At 33.6% G+C, this 25,962-nt stretch overlaps 1 protein-coding gene across 1 annotated transcript in view; it reads right to left on the bottom strand.

The window, feature by feature from the left end:
• Nucleotides 1-20,856, bottom strand: part of LOC113515814 (MAP kinase-activated protein kinase 2) — a 28,119-nt gene extending 7,263 nt beyond the window's left edge. The window contains exons 1-6 of the mRNA XM_052893174.1: nucleotides 20,551-20,856; nucleotides 6,119-6,244; nucleotides 2,778-2,915; nucleotides 1,576-1,782; nucleotides 423-554; nucleotides 66-188 (exon numbers count right to left, since the gene is read on the bottom strand). Of these exons, the coding sequence (XP_052749134.1) occupies nucleotides 66-188; nucleotides 423-554; nucleotides 1,576-1,782; nucleotides 2,778-2,915; nucleotides 6,119-6,244; nucleotides 20,551-20,643 (819 nt within the window). The 5' untranslated portion in view covers nucleotides 20,644-20,856. The remainder of the gene's footprint in view (nucleotides 1-65; nucleotides 189-422; nucleotides 555-1,575; nucleotides 1,783-2,777; nucleotides 2,916-6,118; nucleotides 6,245-20,550) is intronic.
• Between the last annotated feature and the right edge of the window lie 5,106 nt (nucleotides 20,857-25,962).

Raw genomic sequence — 25,962 nt, 5'->3', positions numbered from 1 at the left:
CCCAGAAAAAAAAAAATAACAGAACACCCAAAGTAAAGTCGCGCTTAGTTGCTAGTATTACATACTTGATGTATGGTGAGGCGCTTGGCCGGGTCCACGGACAGCATTCCCTTGATGAGATTCTTGGCTTCCGATGACACGTTGGACCACTCTGGCTCAGGGAAGTCGTATTGACCCAGCCTTATACGCTGGAAGGGAGAAAAAAATTATATAAAAAAATGGTATGGTATAAATTTGTTCATAATAATATAGAAAAATGTTTGTTTGAACGCGTTAATCTCTGAAACTACCACCAGACGGATTTGAAAAATTCTTTTTGCATTAGATAAGCGGATTTCACGAGAAAAATAGGTTAAAATATTTATAAAAATAATAAAAAAAAACCGTGACAAAAAACAGGACAACATTGTAGGTATACAAACCTTTTTCATTCCGGGCGATATGGCAAGACCGTGGTTGGAATAGAATGGAGGGAACCCACAGAGCAGAATGTACATCACTACGCCCAGAGACCAAATGTCGCACGATTTATCGTACTTTTCGGGACCCAAAACCTGTAATTATAAAAAATCATTTTATTACAGTACAGGTTTATAAATGTAGAAAACGGCGAGGCACTTTTTGTACTACGAATGTAGCAAGCATACGACCCGCCTGGTATTCCATAGACATCAGTAACACTGACTGTGGCACCCCTTTTAGATGTCGGCGAGTTCGGGCACTACTTGATTAACTTTATTACTTCAGTAGTTCCATAGCTAGCAATATTTCCCAATATCCATGGATACCGTGTTTAATTCTTGTGAAAATTGTCATGGTGGCCAACTGACCTGCTTTCATCTTCATCTATTGTCTCTCACTAGCGTCTCGGCAGCGTGTATACCAATAGAGCAGGCCACTCCATTTCTATCCCGTAAAAATACCTCAAGACCAGTTTGCTTATAAGGAAATTGGGGTGATTTAAAAAAAGGTAAAATAGTTTAGTTCAGATCTGATCCTTGTTTTATAAAGTCACCATTATTTACTTAATAACTTTTTAATGGCTGATAATGAAATGGTAATCCTGCCTGCGTTATCGGTATACACTGGGCATCTGTGAGAAGTGATAGGTGAAGAAGAAACAGGCCTATAGTGACGAGTCCATAAAAAATAAACAAGATGGTTTCCAGAGGAAACAACATGGATGTACAGGGGGAAAGGGATTGTTAGTAATGGAGACTGAGAATCCCATTGCTAGCAATATACTCAACCAGGTCGACCTCTTCGCGGTTCTCTCTGGAAATTATTATGGTTAATTCCTGATGAATTCATCATGATGGGCTAACTGGCCTGTTTTCAATCTCATCTATCACCTTTCACTGGTGCTCCGCCAGCGTATTCCGTTAGCGCAGGCGGGGTTACCATTCCATTTTCACCCATCAAAAAAAAAGAAAAATTTAGATACAACAACGATAGTAATTCCCTTCTTTCTAATAATAATGACGCTGTCAGATCCCCATTACTAATAATCCTGCCCCCCCTCCATTATCTACTTCAATTTGTTGACTGTATGAGGAACATAAATCCGTTACGAACCTCGGGCGCAACGTAGTACGGTGTGTAGCAGGGAGTCTGGAGCGTGTCGGCGGGTGTTAGCGTCTCCTTTGCGAATCCGAAGTCTGTGAGCTTGAGGAGTGCGTTCGGTTCCATGCTTGTGTACAGGAGGTTTTCGGGCTTGATGTCGCGGTGTGCAATGTTGGAGTCGTGCAGATGTCGGACCGCGACGCAGATGGAGTGCATTATCTAAAAATATATTTATATAAGGATAAGCTTTTGCCCGTTATATAACATGAGTGGATATCAGGGGTCGTATTATGAACTCTTATTTCCAGGCAGATTACGGCGTAAATTGAACTGCCTTGCTAATTTATATTATGAACGTTACAAACCAGTCATCGGTCACGTGACAGTTGAACGTCATCATTAGGAAAACTAATGACATAGACTACTTTTAGATTGCGTATCAAGTAGAAAAACCCATCAGATTTTAAGTTTGACATTTAGGAACACAACTGTGAAACTAACACAGTTTTGAAAACTGGATCAAATTTTGTGCAGTAGTTTTTGTGTTGCGGGAACAAAAATACAGACTGACAGATAAAAAAAAAAAGATTGCCTTCAACTCTTTACTTCAACGTGTGACCATATACAGATGTGATGCTCTGTTTGTGTGCGTGAGGAAATGTCTTCAATAGGTGTCCAGATAGAGAAGTATAATATTATAAGCCTTGGTCGACAAGGTTGCGACCAAGGCATTTAATATAAGATAGAATAATTACATTCCCACATTTTTAATTTTTTGGATTTCGAAGGGGCGTGCCATGTTATTGTAGACAATCTATAGACACAGTATCTAGACCACCATTGTAAAAAAAAATACTTGCAATAAATTTATAGTGTCACTTGGATTATTTTTTTATCTATAAGCGACGATTACAACTTTTCATCAGGTGGGCCGTCAGCTTGTTTGCTATTCTAAGTTGTATAAAAAAAAATTAAGGTAAGAATTCAAACAATACCCCATACATCAAAATCTGTACAGGCATTTAGAAGTTATGGTGTAATAAAGAAATCACTCACATATTTAAATTCTGAAAATGGTATTCTTTTAGGCAGTCGTTTAATAAGATTTTTTTTTGGGTGACAAAGGTACTTGGTTTAAGCATTCCATCCTCGCTATGGGATATAGGGGCGCAATATAATTATTAGGGGGGACCTTTAATAAAGTCAGTACTTACTTCGGCAGCTTGTCGTTCAGTGAATGCTCCCTCGCTGTTGTCTTGTATTCTCTGGAACAGCTCGCCTCCGGCCATGCATTCCATTACAACCAGCAAACATCGTTTCCCGCCGTAGGTGTTGTCGTACACATCTATTATCTGTGGTTTAGAAAAAAAAAATTTTTACTTTTTTTATTATGATTAGACTTAGTTATTAATATTAAGAAGAATCTTTGAAAATACTGTTGGTATAGTTCCGGCATAGAATGAGCCACCTAGCTGCATTAGTAGCAATATACTCTATCAGGTCGATCTCCACGCGGTTCCCCCTGGAAACCATCGTGGTTAATTCTTGTTGAATTCTTCACGATGGGCCAACTGACCTGCTTTCATCCTCACCTATTATCTATCACTGGTGCCCCGTCAACGTGTACCGATAGCGCAGGCGGGGTTACCATTCCATTTTTACTCATAAAAAAAAAGAATATTATTTGCATTTGTATATACAAAACATATTAACTAAACATATAGATGACGCACATGCCACGAGGATGACATTACGTGCGAAGTAATTTGTTACAAAATTAGATTTAAACATCGAGATTTATAAAACAAATCTGCACTACGATGGAGTTTAGAACAATGGTTCAATAAATCGTCTAGACGTAACGGTATTAGTTTATAGAATAAAATCATTTGAGCGTGAAACGTCTACAGAAGATATTGAAATCTCCGAGTAGGTATTTGGACAGACTAAAATATATTTTCGATGTTTCGTACTCGATTCCTGGTTGGGCCAATTTAGAAAGAGAACTTTTCTGAACTATCCGGGATCTGGGAGTCTACCATGAAATGTTTTCCAAAATTTCGGTGCCGGACGAAACACAAATTTGATATTAAAATTACATAATACATACTGTTTAAAAATATCAAAATCTCGGTCCTTTGGATTTTTATGGTAGGATTTATGACGAACGAAATATTAACTTGCATTTACTGAGCTGATTTCGGTATGAACGAAAACACGAAATTTAGTCTAAAAATGTGGAAATTATTTTATAGAAGACCACTTGGGTATTTTTAGTTTGGTTCTTTACAAAGGGTATCCTAACTAGGACCAAGCGTTTGGGGTGATCGTGTATCGCTAAAAACAATAATGTATGTTATATGTCTGTCTTCAATTATATTTGGAATTTTTTTGTAACTATGCCTAAAGAAGGCAGTGTAGGCGACCCTTAACCAGATGGAGCAACGACCTTAAATACGTTGCAAGGAGTCAGTGGATGCATGTGGCTTGGGACCGTTTTTTATGGGGAGAAGGCTTATGTTTACCAATAACTTTATTTTTAATACAACTGAGAATGACTAACAAGCTGACGGTTCATTTGATGAAAACTAGTATTTATCATATATAGGCATGAACAGCACCATAAATTTGAGTATATTAAGATGGTTATGGTATTTTATTATCTGTGTTATAGTACGCCTTTTTTTTCGTGGGGAAATGCATCATGCAGAGCCAAACGCCCTAAGAGAGGCGCATGGGTACTGCCGGACTCCTACGGGCTAAAACCACCACGGCATCCCTCGCCGCGCCATAATGTTGGGGTCCCGGGTTCCGTGTTATAGTACGCCTATAGCAATGGAGGTTAACCCTTCTTTGCATGATTTTTTTATTGGTGAAATCAAAGTCATATAATTCATGTTTAAAATTAAAGGAAAATTGGTTAAAACAATAGATTTGAGAGCTATGTTTTTTTTTCTGCAATGGACATTAAAAAATTATCCAGACACAATCAACTTAGAGTGAACTTGGTCTTTTATATAAGTTTTAGGCATTCAATGTTATGATGGAAATTTCCACCAGTATGCAAAGAAGGGTTAAAGGGATTTTTAGTAATAGGGTTTAACAGCCTCATTGCTAACAAAATACCCTATGTGTTGAACCTCCACGCGGTTCTCTCTGGAAACCATAGTAATTAATTCTTGGGGAATTAGTCATGATGGGCTAACTGACCTGCTTTTACCTTCATCTATCCTTTCTTACTGGTGACCCGCCAGCGTATGTTGATAGTGCAGGCGCGGTTACCTATTCTATTCTCATTAAAAAAATCTATAGTGACGTCATTTGTGAATAAATCAAGCACACTAGGTACTTAGATATACGAGAAATATGTATATAATTTACATAAAAAATATATCTGCAGACTAGTAATTAATAAATGCGAGTTCAAACCGTACTCATTTGAATTTTTATTATAAAAAATATCATATTTATCGTAAGTATATTGATTATATTTAAATCTACAATGATTATTCGTAATTAATCATTGCCGAGTGCTCAATCATTTTAATATGGATTCATTTTATCGCTGGAGATACGGAACTTTAAATAACCTAGAAAATGTTGACTTTACATTGAAGATTGTTTATACTTATATTACTTATGAGATATTAAAATATATATATGTATATATGGAGTCTTAATAATTATGTTCCGGTATCATGCAAAAATTAGTGCAGCAATGAACGAGGTTTCTAAATAGCTAGTTAAAAAGTAACTGAAAAAAAGTGAAAACTCTTAGGATTTTTTCTTTAAAACTAAGCTAAGAACAAACTGAAATTAAAACCTAAACTGCTTTGGAATTTATCTATCCGTTTGAAAATTCGATACTAGAGAGTTATTCCGAATCCGAGTTCCGAAGAAATAAATATACAAAGGCTTCAAACTTGTAATACTACTTTGCGCCGAGAGTTAAAGTTTAAAAAGGGAACGATAAAAAGTTAGTATTTTCTAGTTTCTAACGGTTTTATTTCTATGCTATTTGAAAAAGAAGCCTCTTACTGAAGTCTACTTACTTTATTTTATTCATTTATTTATTTTGTTTTATTTCTTTATTTGTTTTATCTCTAATAACGTGATAACCACGCCAATTATAAATTGATTTTGATAATTATTTTTCCGATCGATAGATTATTTTTACCATAGATAGAGAACATACTCCCATGTTGCAGATGTTCTAAAATCTTTAATACATTTTCTATTTTCTTTACAACTGTTCGCATTTCATTTAATAATATCTAAGGAATTTACTAAGAAAAAATGTTGGGACACTTGATACGACACGACGAACTTATGAACATTATAATAGAAGGTAAGATAGAAGGAAGGAGGGGAAGAGGGAGACCGAGGCATAGTTATATCAGGCAGATCAAGGAAGGAGTTGGTGTCGTGTCGTATCAAGAGGTGAAGAGACTCGCTGAAAATCGTAGTAAGTGGCAAGAGCTTCACCGACAAGAGCGAAGCTCTTAAATAGGATATATAGAAGGAATTTACTAATGGATACATAATGTATACTAACTTCCACTATGTGCCTACAACCGCTGGCTCTCCAGTGAAGTTCTACCTCTCTTCTGGCCTTTGCGCTGTCATGCAGAACTTTAAGCGCCCGTTTCTTTTGTGTTCTCTTCTCGTGACATTCCACCACCTGAAAGATTGAAATATGTTTGTTATAGAGAATTACTTATATCGCTGACATATAACATATATATTAATCTCGAGCCAGGTTTATTTTTTACTTAAGAGCTTTTACCTTTTGCAGGTATATCAGCCCTATTGTACCCTGAACTAATTTCTTAGATAAGGTTTTATCTACTCTCCCTAGTTAAAGAAAGAAAGGAATTAATGGGTATCAATAATGTACAGAGGTGTTCAAAAAGTTCCTATTTATAAAAAAATAAAACTTAATTTTTAGAGTCGGTTGAAAATGTAATGAGGATATCTGTAATTGGGAGATATTAAGGAAAAATTATATGAGGGGTCTTATATGAGCTATAGTAAAAAAAAAAAAAAAATTTTGAAATATTTGTCAGTCTGTATGTTTGTTCTGGCATCACGTAAAACTTACTGCACCAAATTGAATGCAATTTTCACAGTTATACTCCTGAAGGTCTAATTTAAATTCTGGTATTTGTTTTATTTCGATACTCTATCTAGAAGTATTCTATTTTTTTCTACTTTTGAAATCCTTGCGTACGAAATAGCAGGCAAAACGCTAGTAAACTTTATTTATATTATTTATTAAACACAAGTAATATACTATAAGAATATAAAATTTTGTTGCACAAAACAAAAACCGACTTCAATTGTGGCAAAATCAATTATTTTGGCCTAAAAAGTATATTATTGAACCATTTTTAATAAAATTTCTATGGGACCAAACTGTACATATATTCCTTCAGATAAAAAAAAAAGAATTTACTAAATCGGTTTACAACTGAAGGAGTTATGAGGTAACAAACATAAAAAAAAAATACAATAGAACTAAGAAGCACCTTTTTGAAGTCGGTTAATGATACGAACGACGAATGAGTCTATAATAGATACGTACAAACCACAACCACAAATATAATGTTTCAATATAGATAAGCAAGTATCCTATTTGGTTTACAGTAGCGAGATATTAATTCCGTTGTTCTCGTTAAAAGTACAATCATAGCCATTTGACTCACAATCTAAACGAGGTATTGTAAATACAGTAGAAACTGGGATTTTACTAAGAACAATCTGTTTACTGAACTAAGATATTTGTTGTTTATTCTTCGAAATTTACAACATGTTTACACCAAATGATAGGTGGCAAATGTAGGCGAATTACGTTCTTTTACGCATTCATATGAAATAAAAACCAACATAAAATTGGTTAGATTTACGACCGCAGTTAGACATTAAGTGGCTAACAATAAAAAAAAAACTTGTGATAGATATAATGTTGTTTATGTCTATTACAAGTTTTTTTTTTTACATAAACCACATATAATTTATACACCATAGACCGCACAGAATGCATTGTGATACTCATGGTATTCCTCGTGCGTTCTCATTCTGGAGAGCTAGAATGAAAACATCCTACGTGGCTTGTAATTTTCCTATTAAGTTAGGCTTTGGTGATGTTTTAAGAGGGACGCTGCTGTCCATCCCTCGACTATTAAGATGCGTTAATCGCCTCTTACCACACGTAAAGGGTGGCCCATTCTATGGCACAGCATAGAACGTGGTCCCGACAACACGACAAAAGATACGATATAATAAATATTAATACACAATAAATATTAATAAGGCGAGGATTCAGTACAGAGAAAGCACATGCTTTGATCCTTGTGAAAATTTTGGATGGAGCCTACATAGAAAATTTCAATTTATTTAGCACCTACGCGCTAAAACTACGGTATAATAATATTATACATAGTCGTCTAGTTTATTTTCGTTTATTTATTTATAACTGGCTGTTTTCCGCGGCTTTGTCCGTTTAAATCAGTAAGTATAAAGTATTTTATGTACAAAGTTACAATATTATCTATCTGTGTTTAATACACAGGTTTTTCTATAACTAATAAACAGATTTCATTCAAATCTGTTTATTAGTTTTTGCATAAAAGAATAACAAACATGCATCCATGCATCGTTACGAACTGTCGCATTTATTATATTAATGGGATAACTAAATACTTATTGAATCATTAAATTTCCAAAGCTTTGCTTTTTTAAATAAATTTCATATATTGCTCTCAGAAATTCGATGAAACGTGAATTTTTTTTTTAATACCACAATGATGACAAACAAGCATACAGCTCGTGTGATAGTAAACGGTCACTGTAGCTTATTGAATATGTAAATATATATCACATGAAATTTATTTTACTGCTGACTTTTTTTGGATGATAATATATTGATAAGTTCACATTTTATTTTAATGGGTAAAAATGACCCTGCCTGCATTATCTGTATACACTAGTGGGGCAACAATGAGGGATGAAGCAGGTCAGTTGGTCCATTTTTCCAGGGGGAACCGGGTGGATGTCGACCTGATAGGGTGTATTATAGAACCCGTGAATCACCATTGCATTATTTTTATTTAAAAAGTTTAAAAGAAACGCTCATGGTCACTACAGTTAACAGTTGAAACGTCAGCTTATTCGTCATACTTTGGCATTTCATTAGTAATGGAATAAAAATACCGCAATCATTAATTCACTGCAGTAATGGTGAATAAGTTTACACTCCTACAGTGGCGTGGGTACATTAGCGCCGGGCCAATAATCAAGTTGCAGCTCTACTACGTAGTTGGCGTAATTTCCGAGCATTTTCCGTTCGCGAACCGGTTTTCCGATAACGTAGGCACTATCTGTTTACATAAAATTACATACGGGAATTAGGCGGAGATAACAATGCGCAGTATGAGGCATTGACATTGTGAACAATGTGCGGTGATACGAAATCTTTATTTTTACATATATTGGAGGCAGACTTTGTACAAAAGTCGTTTGCTTGGCACCTCTGTATAATTTTTTTTTGATGAGTGAAAATGGAATGGCAATCCCGCCTGCGCTAACGGGACACGCTGGCGGAGCACCAGTGAAGGGTGATAGATGAGAATGAAAACAGGCCAGTTAGCTAATCATGATGAATTCATCAGGAATTAACCATGATAGTTTCCAAGGGGAACCGCGAGGTGGTCGACGTGGTTGGGTATATTGCTAGCAATGAGATTCTCAGTCTCTATTATTAACAATCCCTTTCCCCCCAATAATGGACCTCTGTACCATTCGTGTTTCTACCGTGCAGCAGTTGTCTTTGCATAGCTGTGTTTCGGTTTGAAGAGTGGGATATGGCAGTGAATTTACAGGGTACAGAGGAATGCATGGGCGAAACAGTATACTCTGTTATGTCCATGGTACTGCTCATAGGCAACGGTTACCACTTTCCATCAGGTGGGCCATCAGCTTGTTTGCCATTCTAAGTTGCATAAATAAAAATTAATAAGTTGCTATATGTACGTGTACCAAATTTAAAATAAACCCGTTAAGTAGTTTTTGCGTGAAAAAGCAACAAACATCCTTCCATTCATCGTTATAAATATTTCGTATTTATTATATTAATAGGATTAGAACAAATTACGAATGACGATCTTTGACAAATAATGAGTATAGCTATTTCCCTTGGTTTTGCCCACGTCAATCAATATATCAAGTATTCTACGCGATAAGTTAATATATAAAGCACTTGTGTACCAAATTTCAGCCGTTTAAGCATGATTAACAAATGTACAAATATAATATAATATATATCATATTAATAATAATATAACTTAATATAATATATAAAAAGTAGTGTATCAAAATAGTGATAAGTGTGGAAAATAAACAATGAGTACAAACAATAATTTTTTTTTTCTACTCTCTATTTTTTCTCTTCAATTGGAATACACAAACATAGAAACATGAAATCTCTCGTACAATAAAGACATCTACTAAAAATAATCGAGTTTTTGAAATCCTCGTGAGAAAGCTATTAAATTTCATGATAGTAATTATTAGCAAAATTTATCATCGTTAAGTTGGCAACGTAATATCGAAATAGCATCACTTTACACCAATTAGATACCGTCTAAGGGCCTCATTTGCAACTTTATGAAAACTTGAGATAAAGACAAGCAATCAGGCTACAACGATAGTTACAGATAAGTAACTAATGAGGTTGTATATTTATATTTGGATTAGTAAACATCCTTGATTAATAGGTAATTATAAACAACTCTGCTATTTCCGATTCACCTCGATTAAAACTATTTGGCAATAAGTCAAAATTTGTACAACCTCTCATTAAAGGAAGAATGCGTTTCCTCCATGACGGACGGCGTATAAATACCGTTTCATAATTTCATAATGTTTTAATTGATGACCACCAACAGAAATAACCTATTAACATCTACAGACAGACACGGGATTATCTCTGTATGTAGACAATTAAAATCGTATAACTTTGTCGGGAGATAGGTTAGCGATAAAACCGCCATTTGTGTCATTTATCATTAAAATTTTATGTATTATTTATTTATGTATTAATGTTTTAAGTACGTGAGGTATTTTATAAAATCAGGGTATGATGAGGCTAACATATCCTTATAGGATAAAAGCCTCTAAATAAAAAAGATAAAAAAAAAATATCATTAAAATTTACTGTATTCTTTTGTAAAAGGTCCAATAAAGTGTAAATAAATAAATAAAAACTTATACTATTTGAAGTTGAAGAAAATTACATGACTTCAATTGACTTCAAATTCTGTCCAAGTGGCAAACGAAATTACCGGAATTAATTAATTATTCTCATTTTATTGATTCGCTAGCGTTAACGATTCTATTGTTCTATTCGTTTGCTATTTATCTAGAGAAGCCGTTTGCTATTTATCTATTGTGACTGATAAAATATTACTTATTATTGTAATATACTCGCCGTGTGGTCCTGGCATAGAATAAGTTACCCCTTCCTTTCCCGTGGGTGTACCACGGGAAAGGAAGGGGTGACCAATTATATATCGGGATCAAGCGGTACAAATAGGTATATTACATTAAAATACTGCAATAGCAAGTTAAGTCAAAATCACATAAATACGTCTTGTTTATTTAATCATAGGGTAGAGTTTTTATAACGCCAATGAGAATGCCAATGAAAACTCCCTAATCCCAGTGCAATAAAACTGTAAATTACATTTTTTACTTCGTTCATTGATAAATCTTATTGAACTAGGTTTTATCTTGCGGAAGTCCATATCACTGTTTATTTGATTAGGCTTATTTTGTTTAATTCCGCTAACATTAGCCAACACTTGAAGAAATAATGATAATTAATAGTAGTGATCAATCTTCGAGTGTTGGCACTCACACACATACTAACGGTAGCGGATTTAAACAAAACAATTGTAATCAAGTTACCAGTAATAAGTCTTTTCATAGGAGCACGCAGTTTGTATGTGAGAAAAAGAAAGGCGAAATTTACTGCAAACTGCACTTATTCGAAATAACCCACGTACTCTGAGTCCTCAGGAATGGCACCGCATGGAGGGTATCATGGGCGTAACAGTATACTCTGTTATGTCCATGGTACTGCTCATGTCTATAGGCGACGGTTACCACTTTCCATCAGGTGGGCCGTCAGCTTGTTTGCCATTCTAAGTTGTATAAAAGAAAAAAAAAAAACTCGTAGTTACTATCACAGCCATGGCTCGCTATAGTAAGCAACATTTTTTGGAAATTTCTCGACAAACGATCATAGGAAAGTTATTCTTTAATTTGCATCAAGACAAGAACTCCTACACGTAAGAAACGGTGCGTCACGGTACTGAATAAGTGCGCCAAGAATTAGTCAATACTTCCCAAAATTATTATATACATAGTCGTATCTATATTTATAGAAAGACAATCTTGTGTTTATTTGATTCTGAAATTTGAATTTACCAAATTTCATTACGACTTTCTCTGCACTATAAAAAAGCTCTCATATACAAGTATGTCAAAAATCAAGAGGTAAGAGGCAACTATGGGAACTTAATGGTCGAGAGTTGGGCAGGAGAGTCACTCATAAAACATCACCAAAGTCTAACTACGGTTGCCAATACGCTTGCCAAGCGTGGCAAGTACTGGCGAAACTCCTTTTATGGAGCTTTATTACGTTCAGCAGTGAATAGTTAACGACTGATATATTTTTTTTTGATGGCTGAAAATGGAATGGTAAACCCGCTGGGATATGGGATAGGGAATGGGATACGCTGGCGGGGCACCAGTGAAGGGTGATCGATGAGAATGAAAACAGGCCAGTTAGCCCATCGTGACGAATTTACAAGGAATTATGCCATTACCATGATAGTTTCCAGGGAGAACCGCGAGGAGGTCGACCTGGCTGGGTATATTGCTAGCAATGGGATTGTTAGTCTCCATCACTAACAATCCCTTTCCCCCCTAACGGCTGATATTGTATGCTAATATAATACTTATACCATTAAAAATAAAACACTAGCGAAACAAAGAAATGTTATTACTTTTGGAGTCTGTTTAGTGTGATAGGCATGACATACCTATATAGGGGGAAAGGGATTGTTAGTAATGGAGACTGAGAATCCCATTGCTAGCAATATACCCAACCAGGTTGACCTCCTCGCGGTTCCCCGTGGAAACTATCATGGTTAATTCCTGATGAATTCATCATTATTAGCTAACTGGCCCGTTTTCATTCTCATCGATCACCCTTCACTGGTGCCCCGCCAGCGTATCCCGTTAGCGCAGGCGGGGTTACCATTCCATTTTCATCCAATAAAAAAAAAAGACATACCTATATGTATGTGTATTACTATACGCACACATATAAGAAAGTAGGAGAGAATAATTAAATTACATATTTCAACATTAACCGTAACCCAAAAACGTCATACTATTCTCGTGCCGCCCTCCATGTGGTAATTCAGACGCTTTGTCTTGACTTCTTGGCACAATTAACTAGATGATTAACAAGGCAGGTGGCTTAAACGTTAACACTATGACGTAATCTGACCAAAAAGGATCAAATAGGTTAAGCAAATACTTGTCGTAGGTACTCGTAGATTTAAAATGAATCAAGGAATATAAATTATTTTTATAAAGAGGATAGATTTGATGTGTTGCATATGTTTGTTTGTTTGTAATGGATAATCTCAAAAACTACTCACCGATTTTAATTATTCAAAGAACAAAGCTACATTGATAGTAACATAGGCTGTATTTTATTTAAAAAAAAAATTTAAACCTTCAAGATTATTACAATAATTTAATCTAAAATACCATTTTCTTTATGCAACTTAGAATGGGAAACAAGCTGACTGCCCACTTGATGGAAAGTGGTAACCGTCGCTTATAGACATGAACAGTATCATCGACATAACATATTATACTGTTTTGCCCATGATGCCCCCCATGCATTGCCATTTCTGAGGACTAAGATGTTATGCCTCTGTACTCTGTAAATTCACTGCCATATCCCACCCTTCAAACCGAAACACAGCCATTATTTTAATACTACTGCTATTTGCCAACAGCAAATTATCTTCTACCAATAATTTACTACCATGAACCTACATAATAGTAACATTTCAACAAAAGATGAAGGCAACAAGACAGGCATTCAGTAATAGCTATGCTCGCCCCTGACATTTCGCAGTGTAGTTTTTGTTCTTTTAATTTATATAAAGCCAGAAATCAGTCAATTGATTGTGCGGAACCTGTTACTTTTAACATAGTTATGTTTGTAAATTGTCTTGTTTATTTCCTATATTGTATAATGCAAATAAAGTATACTCATTCATTCATTCATAGTTATGTACTTTCAAAATATTTATAAATTTTACGATACCTATATACAGGGTGAAATCATTAGCATCGATGGTGTTCTATTTTTCTTTCTTTTCTAATGGGTGAGTATAAAATAGCAACTTCGCCTGTGATATCGGTATACATTGGCGGGCGGGACATCAGTGAGAGGTGATATATGAGAACGAAAGCAGATTAATTGACCCATCATGACGAACCGCGTGGAGGTCGAACTGATAAGGTATATTGCTAGCAATAGAACTTTTATACCCTTTATCAATCCCAATACGTTCCTCCAGGGAGTGTTCTATAAGTGAATATATTCACCAAAGAAACTTGAACAGATGTCGAAAATTGACAGAAAATTTTAAGCCTCCCATACTAACACGGGGCTGTTGCTGCAGCTGTTGGGTTACGAGTTTGTTTGTAACACTTTATTGTACAGTAAAATCTTAAATTATAGGATACAAAAAAAAAAAGTAATGTAATGAGTACAATGACGGGAACCATTAAAGGGTTTCCTTCCAGTCAACCTTTGAATGTCTGATAGAAATTGTGCATTTGTAGAGACAAAAAAAAAAATAAAATAAAAAAAAATACAATAATAATGGGTGTTACAGTTACAACACAAGAACAACATAACACATCTGAATAATTCCTAATACATCTAAAAGGATTATATCTCTCGAATAGTATACGAGACTGAACATTTTATTTATTTATATATATTTTTAGAGATTTTGAATCTTTGATTGACGAAATTTCTGTCTTATACTGTGAATTCATTCTTAGTTTTACGTACCGTTATTGAATTTTACTTTACCCTGTATAGTTTAAAAATGAATTGAAAAGGACAGTTTTTTTGAGGTCGTTTGCCTTCAGCTGCTCTGGGTAAAATAATACATATGCAATTTGTGTGAAGCAATCGTCAAAAAGACACATTTGGCTGTTCATTGCTGACAAAAGTGCCAAGAAAATAAAGTTATAAACAGTAATAGCTGTCCGTCCATGACATTTTGCGGTGTTCACCTTTACAGTGTATTGCACTTTTGTATTGTCAAAAGGTAGAAGTTAGTCAATATTATAATTTGTATTACTTAAAACGATTATATATATTATATATGTAACATAGGGGGAAATCGAGCACGCGGCTCACCTGACAAGTAATTACTGTCGCCCATAGGCGCCTGCAACGTCATGCACGTGGATTGCTAGCCTTTTAAGAAGAAATATGGTCTTTCTTGAAGGTTTCAATGTCGTATTTGTTCGGAAATACTGCAGCTGGGAATTGATTCCATAATTTAGTTATGCGTGGAAGAAACGCACGATCGAGGATCGTCACTTATTCAGATGGCGGCGATAGAACTTTAGCTTGTGTCGGTTGTACGGTGACGAAATTCAACAGCTGGTATTGATCCAAAAGACACGTGTCTACGCAATACCAATGGATCGAAGAGTCGTTGATAATCGATAATTCGAGTCGAGATATAATACTCTAAGTAATATATAAATATATACTATTATTATATATAATAAATAAATAATAATATATAACTTATATATTTTACGCGAATTAAATTAGATCTAAGTCGATCTAAACTACCGTGGTAATAAATTCAAATTAGGGGCAAGAAAGCAATACGTATCCCTTCTGAAGGATTTATTTATCTAAATGTAGCTCCGAAACATATTGATGTTTCCTTTGTTAAAAAAGAAAACTAAGTCATATACTCACGACAGTAATCATAGACGTTTAATTTTGAGATATTATTTTTATTTATTAAATTACTAAAAATAATTATCTTTTTATTATAATTTTAAATAATAATATTGAGAATTATTCTAAATTTTTTATTTAAGTTTATACTAAAATATAATTGTATAGTAACTAAACAATGTTTATATAATACAGAGGAGATATTTACGAAAAATTCGTATGAGGTTTTATTAATAAGAGCTAAAACAATTTAGAAATTTCGTCTGACTATATATCAGTTTGTATGTTTGTTCTGGTGCCATACAAAAACTACTGAACAAAACTAGATGTGGCTTTTACTGTTGTGTTCCTAAAGGTCTAACTTAACATCTGGTTTTTTTAAAGTCATGAACGCTCTTGACCGGCGATATAAGTACGAATGGACGGATGGAATACAACTTAGTATCAATAGGGACAATCGAAAGGTAAATTTCATATAAGGAATAGTAAAACCTTTTAAGGGCAGTCTGTCTTTGTACTACAAAAATAGTCAAATAATTAAATAACCAGAGGGAGACTTTGTACAAAAGTCGATTGTTTGGGTACCTCTGTCCCATACGTGTTTCAACCGTGAAGCAGTTGTGTTTGCATGGCTGTGTTTCGGTTTGAAGGGTGGGATATGGCGTGAATTTACTGGGTACAGAGGAATAAAACCTGAGTCCTCAGGAATGGCAACGCATGGGGGGTATCATGGGCGAAACAGTATACTCTGTTATGTCCATGGTACTGCTCATGTCTATAGGCGACGGTTACCACTTTCGTCGTCGGCCGTCAGCTTGTTTGCCATTCTAAGTTGTATAAAAAAAATGCAATGTTGCCACACTTATCGGAAAATAAATAGGTACATATATAAAAAATTACATACATAAATCTGACCCTTCAGATGAGACAATGATATAACTGTCACGTGATTGGTGAATGATAACAGTGTCGTGCACGACAAAAAGACGAGCACGATAATGCCGTTCAATCCCCTAATCGAGCGGGCCAGTCGTAATGAGTCATTGTTGTGCAATTATCAAACCACGATGGTGAAATTGCCGGCAATAGATAAAATGAACGTTACATAAAATTACTAATGGTTTGTATGACTTATGACTCAACTATTACATAATTGGTCGTAGCATATTAAGTATTAACACTAGCGACGCGCCCGGCATCGTCTGTACTGTATCTACTGAGCATTTAAGATATTTAAATGTATACTTCCATAACTAATAACGCAATTGTTTAAATATTTGTCGCCTAGTATTATTTAATTCCTTAAAATTGTTTACTTCATTTCATACCATATAATTATTTTAAAGCAAATGCTGTGAATACCTTTAATAGGCATTTGTATTAATATTGTATTGTATTTAATGTTTGTTATATGTTTTATAATGCAATATGCTGTTAGTGTTCCTTTAAATAAATAAATAAAAATAAATGCGTTTAGATATTTAAGAATTCATAAGTTTTTTTTTATACAACTTAGAATGGCAAACAAGCTGATGGCCCACCTGATGGAAAGTGGTAACCGTCGCCTATAGACATGAGCAGTACCATGGACATAACAGAGTATACTGTTTCGCCCATGATACCTCCCATGCGTTGCCATTCCTGAGGACTCAGGTGTTATTCCTCTGTACCCAGTAATTTCACGCCATATCCCACCTTTCTATTTCTCTCGTGGTTCCCCCTGGAAACCATCATGGTAAATTCTTGTGGAGTTCTTCACAACGGGTGAACTGACCTGGTCCCTTTATAGCTTATCATTTTTCACTGATAGCGCAGGCGGAGATACCAATCCATTTTCACCCATTAAAACAAAATCATTTCAGACTACAGATATGGTAAACAAGCCCCTCTGATATTTTAAATACATTATTTTTGCAGGTAAATAGTACCTACTTACAAGACGTCTGCGATAAAGAAGCTGGTACATAGTTACTATTTACCCGCATAAACAAATGTATCCCATTAAGTTGCAATAGTGTATTTAAAATATGTGTAAATCGTTATTTAAAAGGCGTTCCTTTTTTAAATTAACAATCCCGATTTTGTAATGTTTGGATGTTTCAATCATGTAGAAACAGCTGAATAGTTTTGTATGTATATTTGTTTATTTGCATTCCATAATGTTACAATAGATGTCTACTAACATAAACTAACTAACATAGTAACTTAGTTATTATTGCTTACTATTTACCTAATAATTTTATAACAATTTATCTGAATAACTAAAGATGAAAAAAAAAAAACAACTTCAATTGTGACAAAACCAGTTATTTTGATCTAAAAACTAAACTGAACTGAACTAATCTGTAAATAAATATATCCTTTCATAAAAAAAAATCCTACATTGATTTATAACTGATGGAGTTATGAGACAACAAACATAAAAAAGACTGAATATTTTTTATTGAGTATTTTTTAACCACTTGAAAAAGAAACAGGTTCTTACTTTTTTTTTGAAATGGTTAAAAAATACTCATTGATGTTATAATATGTTTGTTTACTAATAAGTTTTTTAAATTATATGCAAATGATTTTGCATTGTTTATAGTTTTAATGGATTGTTTTATAGATACTAATCTAGATTAACACATTGGGTAATTTTTATCAATATTTATTACAGTCAAATTGCAAGAAACAGTCATGTTTAAAATGTAAGAGTTTGTAAAGACGTTTGTTACTTAACTATGTTCGAATGGCTTAATAGATTTCAATAAAATTAAGAACCAATAGATAAGATACTTTTTATCCTAATTCACATAGATAGAGCCATGGTGCAAAGGTAGATCAGTGTATATATGTGACAGTATATATTATAATAAACTAACTACTCCTCATTGTTCTTATTCAACTCTTAGGACAAAGTCCATATAAAGATAATAAGTGAATATTCATTAACTTCCATGTTTAAAAGTAATATATTAATATAATTAATGAGGAAAACACAGTACAAAAAAAATCTATCAAGTATACAATTAGTTTAAATTCCTTCAATTCATAAATAAGTAAAATAATGTTATGTAAAAAATTATTATATAATAAAACTATAACAAAACAATGTGTGTACATAGAAGATGTTTAAGAAAAATTAATATGAGGAGTCTTAATAAAAGCATAAGAAACCAAAATGTTTTCTTTTTGTGTTTTGTTTGGCTATTGTTTACTTAAACAACCTACAAAAACCACTACATAGGATATATATAAAACTGGATGCAGTTTTTACAATTGTGCTCCTGAAAGTCTGTTCTATTATAATTGTAATGTTCTATTTCGATAAGCCATCTAGAAATGATCTATTTCATTGTAACTCTTACTTCCGAGATTCATGCGCACAAAGGCGCAGGCAAATAAGCTAGTAAACAATACAGATGTGCAGGCCTCTTGTTGGTACTGCTCATGTCTATAGGCGACGGTTACCACTTTCCATCAGGTGGGCCGTCAGCTTGTTTGCCATTCTGAGTTATATAAAAAAAAATGCCTTCAGTATATTTAAAGTTTTACCTTTTCAAATTGCTGAGTGATCATAGCATAGAATAGACTACTTCTACCTTTCTCATGGATGTTGTAAGAGGTGACTAAATGAAATTGAATGGTCAAGAAATGGGCAGCAGAATCCCTCTTAAGACATCACTAAAGCCTGAATGCAGGCCACCCATGGGCCAAGTGTGGTAGCTACTTGCAAAACACCCAAGGTGGAGGCCTATGTTCAGCAATGGACAGTTAATGGCTGATATGATTCTCATATTAATTTTGCTATGATTGAAGTTACTTATTTGCAAAGATTTGTTATGCAAAAAAGTAAATCTTAAAATATTCTATCCCATTTTATTTATTATCTTGATCTTGAATTTAAATATGATATGATTATTCAGTGGGTTTGATTCTAAAATATTAATCTTTAAACTTCGCTTATTTTTTTTTTATAAAATCAATGATTATTTAATTAAATAAAAGTTTAGAATAGATAGATACATACTTTTTATTTGAGCCATTTATGACACACATAAATTTACAAATAAAGAATAACATACAAATGAAGAAATAGAATTAATGTAATTCTACTGCATTCCTTTAAAGACAATATATATAATAGCTGATGTGCTAAGTACATGCATACAAGTAATATGATTGAAGTGTTACATTTATTTAGCTTGCTATATGATTTTTTGATCACATATTTGACTTTTTCAATATATTGTCACCATAAAAACCAATAGCGCAGCTATTGATTTTTGTTGGCAGGCCAGCGGTGAGCAATGATAGGTGGTGGTGATGCCAGGTCAGTAGGCCCATTGCAATGAATTCATAAAGAACTACCCACAATTTCCAGGGCAGACCATGTGAAAGGTGACTTTGTGGAAGAATATTTTGCTAGCAATGGGGCTCTTAGTACCCATTACTATCAATTCATTCCCGACCCCAGATGTTAGATATTGGAAATTATTTATGAAAATGAATTAAATGAGAGATTTACTATTTCAGATTAGGTGTTTTTTTACGTAAGAAGTAAAAAAAAGGTCGTAATTGGGCATCATTATTAGTATAAAGGGCAAAGGTATCCATAAAATCAAATTATAGATAGATAACATAGTAGAATGAGTTAGACGTTCCCGGAAGCTGGAAACTTTCATCAACCTAATTTACACATATTAATATTTACATAAATATCTCAATCTAATAAACTATTAAATATTAAAATTGCGTAAATTTGTAAATCATAAATTCTTCGACACTATGCTATATGCAAATGCTAAATGATAAAAACTTATGCTATTTTGGTCTTTGACGTCATAGGTAAACAAAAATGTTGAACTTGAAATAAGGGATTTTCTTTATTTTTGTAAAAATTAAGTATTTCCACATACCTTGCCATTGATTCCGAGTCCAAGAACTGTGTTTGAAATGTCATAGTCTTCAATAATCGGTGTGGTTTTCGGTGTTTTTGTGAAGTTATTCATTTTCCCGGAGCACTGCACAACATAAGATTTATTTCCCAATAAAACAAAATTACACTAGGTAACACAGCGCTTCAGTCAATAACGTATCTAACAAAAACTATTTTTATATATTACTTTTATACGACACCACAAAATTTATGAAAACTTAGTTTTTACTTTTTATCTAAATTCGTAATGATGACAAATTGTGATTCTCCCATTGAGCAATCGACAATGCTGCCAACATAATTTTGTCTATACTTACGCAATAAATAAAATGACTTTTATAAGATCCGAGGACAGTTAAGCGGCTTAAATCAAGGATAAAGATTTTTATTTCAAATAGAATTTAATGCTAAGTGCATTAAATTTTATTCCACTTAATGGTAAATGCTGGCAATACTTATTTACCATTATGAGAATACAGAAGTAATAAGAGCATTATTTTCCATAGCAGTTTTTATTAGAAACAACAATTTAAGTTTAACATTATCAGTTTGTTATTTTAGTTAAGTTTAGTGTTATTGATAGTCAATGGTTCTTGAATAAAATCAAAATAATAATGCCTTCATTCTCGCTTAATTCAAGCATTAATGACTATGTGGTTTATTTAATATTTATGTTTGATGGAAAAAGTAGATTCTTATTAATTTGAATAAATCAGATGTTTTATAAAATCGCAGGTACATCAGGTATCAAAAAGGTATTTAAAACTGATATTAAAGAAAATAACTTTAACAAGAAACTTCAAATGTCAAGGGTTGATAAGCAACTTGATTGATATCTTTTAAACGACAAAAATTACGTGCTAGATTAAAGCCGCTTGATTGACTATGATCTTCAGAAGTTTTCGCAAGTAATATTGTCAGTATTGTCGATTTATTTATGGTTAACTCATTTAGGCCCGCGTTATTTGAATGTGCTTTAAACTTTTACATTAGGTTAAACAAAATAATAAATGAATACGTGCTTTTAGGCACAGGATATTGATTAGTTTGTATCTAAAGTACATGGATACTAAGAGACCTAAGTAGTAGTTTAAAAAGGCCGCGGATAGCTTACGATTAAATTTGGGGAATGAAAATAGGTACCTATTGTCTATATGCAGTTATTATAAAATGTAAATTACTACATTCTATACATAATATTTCTTATTTCCAAGAAGTATAGTTGTATTATGTGCAGAACGTAATTTTTTTTGTTTTCAAACCTAACATTATTTTATATTCTTAAACTCTAGGATTTATAAGTTATAATAGAATATAGAATTTACATAAATCTTGAAAACATTATCCTTCTTTTTTGTGTAGTCAAGTAAAAATTCAAGTCACATGGAGAATCTCACTTTCAAAATCACACACTTAACTTCTTTTTCATGTACATAAACGCCTGATATAAGTCAATGGCAATATCATATTAAAACATATTATATGAAATCAAAGCAAAGTTTAAAAAATACAAAATGGTATTTGATACTCACGACACGACTATGTCTTCATATCTAGTTTAAAATGTAATTATTGTCAAATTTAATTAAATTTAGTCCATTCCGCAGTAAATCTATAAAAAAATATACAAGCAAATTAACGACCTCATCCAAGATGCTTTTATAATTAAGGTAGGTAATTATTGGCAAAAGTGTTAATTATTAAATCCTTTATAATAAATTGATGCCGAAGCTTATATAAAAACTTTAAAAATAAGTTCTCTATGTGTATTTTTGACCAGAGACTAATTATTTTATTGCGTAAGTATATAGTTTCAACTATAGGGGAATTATTGATATCAACGAATTTCAAAAGGAATAGTGTCTCAATTCGTCTCAATTTTTTATGGTCCTGTTACGTGACTATCAATTGTGAACCGATTTTGATATTTTTTTGCAATCAGTAAGGTTTATTTTTGCGAAGTCATTGTTTTTATTCGCGCAGTGTAACTTGTCAACTTACTTGTAAACACACAATTCCGTGTTCCAAATTCAAATAGGTATTTATGCGTTTACTAGTGTTAGACCCCGACTTCGCGCATTTGACCGGAATATATTCACTAACCGGGATAAAAATTAGCCTATTACCTTCTCCATCCCATATAGTAAGTGTATAAGTACTAAAATTTAAAGTGATTGGTTAAGCCGTTTGATAATATGCAAACACATTTAAGGTAACAAACAAACTCTCTTTCACATTTATAATATTTGTATAGAAGAACAATCTCGTCATTCATCGATGATTTTTGTCACGATTGAAATTTTTCGAAACGTTATTTTCCTGAGCTCAATGTACTTGTTATGTATTGATCGTTTTGGCCTCGTTTTCATTATATAAAATGTTAAAATGTTTGTATTTATTGCTGTAACAAATTACCTTGTTTGAATGGAGGCATTTCGTTGACAAAAACAAATAAATATTTCGATGGCAACATCCGTAACCTTTCCTGATAAGGATGTAGGAAAAAACATCCTATTTACATATAAGGCAGGTAATACATTGCTCAATGGATTCGCCCGCCTTCTCGGCGCGAATTGAGCAAAACTTTCTACATCTGTGACTCATGGCGTGTATGGCTAGAAAATACGCGACAGCAATGCATTTTGAAGCGATTTTTTAAATGAATAGTTATTGCTTTATTTCAGATCAAAGATAGCCACTGCAATAGTAGATTGATGTTACAAGGTGAGTAAAATATAATAATTGATACAAATAAGAATAAGATATAAGTTTTCTTTTTTATATAATAGTTCGACAAATGATAGTATAACAAAAGTCTGTAAAAGCAACGCTGCATGTGTATATTGTGCATTCACGAACAGGATGTACACGTGAGCTAGGTGAACCTAACCATTTGACCCCGCTATGTCGGTTTACTTGCTTTTTCAAGCGTATTAATTAAAAACTTTTAGTGAACAAAGTTTATAGCAGAAACAGGAGTATATTGTTATTAGATCTTTTCTCAACGGATACAAAAGCTGAATTCTTCTTCTTACTGAATGAGCTAAATTCTTTTTTTATTTTTTTGCCAAATATTTACTTTTAATCTTTTCCGAGTCCTATCCATGTAATCATCATCTTCACCTAAGGATTGAAGTGAAATATCTAGGTGTTTATTGTAAATGTTGTATCTTCTTTTTAAAGTGCCATTTTTTACCAGAGGTCGGCGTTCATCATGGCAATCTTGATCTTTTCACCGCCATCCTGAAAAGAGATCTAATGCTCATTCCAAACCACTGTTTTAAATTTTTTACAATGAGCTTCGGCGTTTTTCCGGTCTTTAGCAAGCTTAGATCTTTCCCTGTATTATAAGCTGTAAAAGATTGTATTTTCTATTCCGCATTATATGACTAATTATCTCATCCGTAATATGTCTTAAATATATTCAAGTTGTTTCAAAATATTAGAACTGATTTCATTAGGTCCGACGGCTTTTCTAGACTTTGAGTTACGTAACGCAAAATTATATAACTAAAATTAAATATTGTATACATCATATATGTAAATTAAGAGATATATGAAAAAGAAACAACTTCGTGCAATACAGGTATGTATTAAAAAGTTTAGGAATAAAAAAGGGGAATTATAAAAATTATGGTTTTCTTTCAATAAGTAAAGAAATTTAGTTCCAACAATATTGCTACCTGTTTTTCCTATATGGACTGCACCTACTTTACTAATTTAGTTTATATGTACTTAAGATTTATTAATTATTGTAGCGTACTTACGCCTATTTAGTGGCTCCATCTTAATTCGCGGCAGACTCTCTGTCTGTAAGTTGGGTAATAAAACTTCACGATTTATACGTAGTACCTAATTGTTATAACATAAATAAATTACATTTATATGTATGTATGTTTCGTATTTGTTAGCTTAATATGTAACTGCCATAATAATCGTGTACAATACATATATTATATAGTTGTCTTAATAAAATTAATAATATGTTCTGTAAAATGGAACGCTCTTTGTCGTCCATCTTAACGTAAACTATAAACAAAGATAAACTACATATGTTGGTGCGGGGGAGGGATTGTTAGTAATGCGGATTACCAGTCCCATTACTAGCAATATGGGTATATTCGTCAGTTCGACCTCCACGTGCCCCCCCCTGGAAACCATTGTGCTGAATTCCAGGTGTATTTATCACGATGGGCTAACTGACCTACTCTTTCATTTTCACTTATCATCGTTTACTGGTGTACATTATATACACTGCGGGGGCACCAGTGAGGCATGATAGGTGAGGATGAAGCAGGTCAGTTAGCCCACCGGTACGAATGTAACAATAAATCAATCACGGTTTCCAGTGGGAACCACGAGGAGGTTGACCTGACAAGATATATAGTTAGCAATGGGGCTACTAATCCCCATTACAAACAACCCCTTCTCTCCCCTCATCCATACGTTTCAGGCAGGTATTAATAAAAAATGAAATAGTAATCCTGCCTACTCAATCGGTATTCGCTTGCGGGGCATGAGTGAGGATAGGTGAGGATGAAAGCTCGTCAGTTGAATTATCCACGGTGGTTTCCAGATAACCGCGTGGAGGTCGGCCTGACAAGGTATATTGTTGGTAATCGGACCACTATTTCTTCGATCCTAAGTCTGCGCTCTGGGTCTATACCCGGTTTGCTTAAAAATAGAAGGCTAGCTGCACAATAAATATGATTTATCTATCCCAAAGAATAACAGTGAAAGGCCTTTAGGATATAACGTTGATAATCGTAGTTAAAATTCAAGATATTAGAGGTTTATGTAATCATCATGACTCATCACTATCACAGAATATAATATCGATTCGTTGTTTTTGCTATTAGAAAGAAATAATCGGATTTCGTTCCAATTTTCACGAATAGATTTCTAATAAAAACTACTTGATGCATATTTGTTTTAATGGGTGATAATGGAATGGTAACCCCACCCGCGCTATCGGTATACACCGGCGGGGCACCAGTGAAGGATGACAGGTGAGGATGAAGCAGGTCAGTTAGCCCATCTTGACGAATTCAACAAGATTTGTTCACGATGGTTTCCAGGGGGAACCACGTGGAGGTCGACCTAATATGGCATATTGCTGGCAATGGGTTTGTCTAACTCCATTGACAACAATACCTTTCCCCCCACTTGATGCATATTATTTTTATTATTTGGAATTGTTTATTGGATTAAGTTTTGTGAGTAAAACACATGTAGGTATATAGATATTTAAAGATTCAAGATTCAAATTAAACGTAGATTTTGTTACAAAAAAAAAAAAAAACATTTCCTACACATCGTTCTAAAATTATTTTGATTTAAAATCGAAATTTCTATGGTACCAATCTGAAAGTAAGTATTCTGAGAAATAAAA

Source organism: Galleria mellonella, unplaced genomic scaffold (genome assembly GCF_026898425.1).
Source record: "Galleria mellonella isolate WM207_F2 unplaced genomic scaffold, CSIRO_AGI_GalMel_v1 utg172, whole genome shotgun sequence".
NCBI lineage: Eukaryota > Metazoa > Arthropoda > Insecta > Lepidoptera > Pyralidae > Galleria > Galleria mellonella.
The sequence above is the reverse complement of the archived record's forward strand: the minus strand, read 5'-3'. Positions and strand labels throughout refer to the sequence as shown.